This window comes from Palaemon carinicauda, chromosome 2 (assembly GCF_036898095.1).
Source record: "Palaemon carinicauda isolate YSFRI2023 chromosome 2, ASM3689809v2, whole genome shotgun sequence".
Lineage (NCBI taxonomy): Eukaryota > Metazoa > Arthropoda > Malacostraca > Decapoda > Palaemonidae > Palaemon > Palaemon carinicauda.
In genome coordinates this window covers 180,634,278-180,637,334 of record NC_090726.1, presented here as the reverse complement: position 1 = coordinate 180,637,334, position 3,057 = coordinate 180,634,278, and the positions used below count along the sequence as shown (strand labels likewise).

The following is a 3,057-nucleotide window of genomic DNA, read 5'->3' as shown; positions in this document are numbered from 1 at the left end:
TACTTTCCTCTTGGTAAGGGTGCAAGAGACTCTTTAGCTATGGTAAGCGGGTCTTTAGGAGAAGGACACTCCAAAATCAAACCATTGTTCTCTGGTCTTGGATAGTGCCAGAACCTCTGTACCATGGTCTTTCACTATCTTGGGGTAGAGTTCTCTTGCTTGAGGGTACACTAAGACCAAACTATTCTATCTTATTTTTCTTCCTCTTGTTTTTTTTTTAAAGTTATTATAAATTTTTTTGAAGTTTTATATAGTTTATCTGTGGAAGATTTATTTGATGTTGTTACTGTTCTTAAAATATTCTATTTCAGTAGTTAATTACTTCTCGTGTAGTTTCCTTATTTCCTTTCCTCACTGGGGTAATTTCCCTGTTGGAGCCCTCGGGCTTATAGCATTCTGCTTTCCCAATTTGAAATTTCCTGTTTGTAAAATGAAACTATCTTACTTCGGAGTAATGGTAATATTCACAGCCTTCCCCTCGTTAAGCAATCCCATGTTTGCTTATAGATGAGAGACGGTACCTTGTATGCTCCTTCTATTCCTTCTCCTCAGTATATACAGTACACACACACACACACACGCTCACACATATACACACATATATATAATACATACATATATATATATATATATATATATATATATATATATATATATATATATATAATGTACATATGTACATGTACATATACAATATGTATATATATATATATATATATATATATATTTATATATATATATATTTATATATATATATATATATATATATTTATATAATGTACATATGTACATGTACATATACAATATGTATATATGTATATATATATATATATATATATATATATATATATATATATATATATATGTATATATATATATATATATATATATATATATATATATATTATAAACAAAATTTGAAATAGTGCAAGGGATAGGTGGAAGAGATATTGGCCAAGATCAAGGAAAACTATCAAGAAAGACCAAAAACCTAATAAATGAAAAGATTGGAAGTGAGGGTAAAATCCAAAAAAAGGAAATAGAATTAGCAGAACTACTCAAAACCATAGCCACAATAGTGTTATAAGAAATAACTTTCCTTGAGCCGGTACCAAACATAACAGTAGAAGTAAAAATAACAAACGGCAAGAAAAGAGGCAAAACTGTAGGAGAAAATGGCCTTCCAATTGATTTGATAACAGACAAGGAGATTTCATAGTAGTAGCAATGGCTGAACTTTACACTAAACGTCTGCAAGAATGCTTCATACCTACAGCTTGGAAGAAGTTATCATTATACTGATTCACAAAAATGGCCGCTCAATAAGTTTACTATTCGTAACATATAAAAAATTTATAAAGATCATATTAGGCCGAATAGAAAGACAGCTAGACTTTAATCAACAAAGAGAGCAAGCAGGCTTTGGAAGCGGGTATTCAACAACTGACCATATCCATGTAATTTACCAGCTTCTGGAAAAATCAACAGAGTATGACAAACCACTATGTATGGCATTTATAGACTATGTAAAAGATTTTGGTTCTGTCAAAACATCAGCAGTAAGGAAAGACCTTCAAAAACAACGAATAGAAGAATCCTGTTATAACATTTGAAGATATCTATACAGGAAGTACAGCAATTCTAAGGTCATTGACGCCGAAGAATAACACTATGAGAAAGAAAAAGAGCAACATGGATACGAAAGAAAACTAAAGAGGATATTCTAATAACATGCAAGAAAAAGAAATGGATAAAGGCAGGACATAAAATGAGAATGACAGACAATAGATGAACATTAAGAATAAGAGAATGGGTCCCTAGAGATTGGGGAAGCAGGGTAAGGAAGAGAAGACGATGGATTGATGAATCAAGAATGTTTGCGGGCATGGACTGGCACAGAAAGACAATACACAAGATGCAAAAGGAAGGACGTCTAACGAATTTGTTCTGCAGTGGACTGGTAACGGCTGATGGTAATATATATATATATATATATATATATATATATATATATATATATATATATATATATATATATATATATATATATATATGTCTTACTTATAACTGTAATCGAACAGTTTAACATGTTTTTCAAAAAGGCCCATAAAAGAAACACAGGAAATATAAATAAATCACACTATATTTCGGTCAATTAACATCGACCCTCTTCAGGATGTAAAGTAAAAATGAGGAATACAGTTGTTGGGGTATTAAAGCCAACACTTGTTGTTGGCACGGGCCTTTCCCTTGGTTGGCCCGTAGTAGAGGAATACAGTGGAGAGTGACGGTTTATATGCGAAAGCAAAAGGGTGTGTTCAATTGTTTTATAGTTGTTATAATTGCTGGAAAGATTAGCCAAATTTAATTACATCCAGGTGCGTCTTCTTATTGTTGAGCCGCTCGGAGGAAGTCTTGACCTCTGATGCATATCTGGTGGTCGGTCTCTGTGGATTATCTTCTTAATGATAGGGTTGAGAAGAGTATTGTCCACTGTGTCAGCTTTCCATTGGCCGCCAGATAGGTTCATTGTGTTTGATTGATTTATGATGGCCGATTCCAGGATTTTCCTTCTGTACGGACAGGTACTCTTAAAAAGCAAAGATGACTCACTCCAGTTAATCTGGTGCTCTAAATCCCTAAGGTGAACGAAAATCCCCGAGTTTTCATAGCCATACCTAACAGATCTTTTGTGTTCGGATAATCTTTGAGATAGCGAACGGCCCGTTTGCCCAACATAGACTTTTTCATAATCCCCACATGGTACTACTTTATAAACGCCGGATTCTATATCTCTTTTATTTTGATAAACATAAATAAGGGCTCTTCCTATGGTCTTGGGATATGGAAAAAACATAGGAAGCGATTATAACAACTATAGAACAATTGAACACACCCTTTTGCTTTCGCATATAAACCGTCACTCTCCGCTGTATTCCTCATATTTACTTTACATCCTGAAGAGGGTCGATGTTTATTGACCGAAATATAGTGATTTATTTATATTTCCTGTGTTTCTTTTATGGGCCTTTTTGAAAAAACATATATATATATATA

The 3,057-nt window shown here is 33.0% G+C and overlaps 1 protein-coding gene across 1 annotated transcript in view; it reads right to left on the bottom strand.

Annotated features, from left to right (window-relative positions):
• Positions 1-495, bottom strand: part of LOC137621478 (tetra-peptide repeat homeobox protein 1-like) — a 5,491-nt gene extending 4,996 nt beyond the window's left edge. The window contains exon 1 of the mRNA XM_068351813.1: positions 446-495. Within this exon, the coding sequence (XP_068207914.1) occupies positions 446-495 (50 nt within the window). The remainder of the gene's footprint in view (positions 1-445) is intronic.
• Positions 496-3,057: the final 2,562 nt, after the last annotated feature.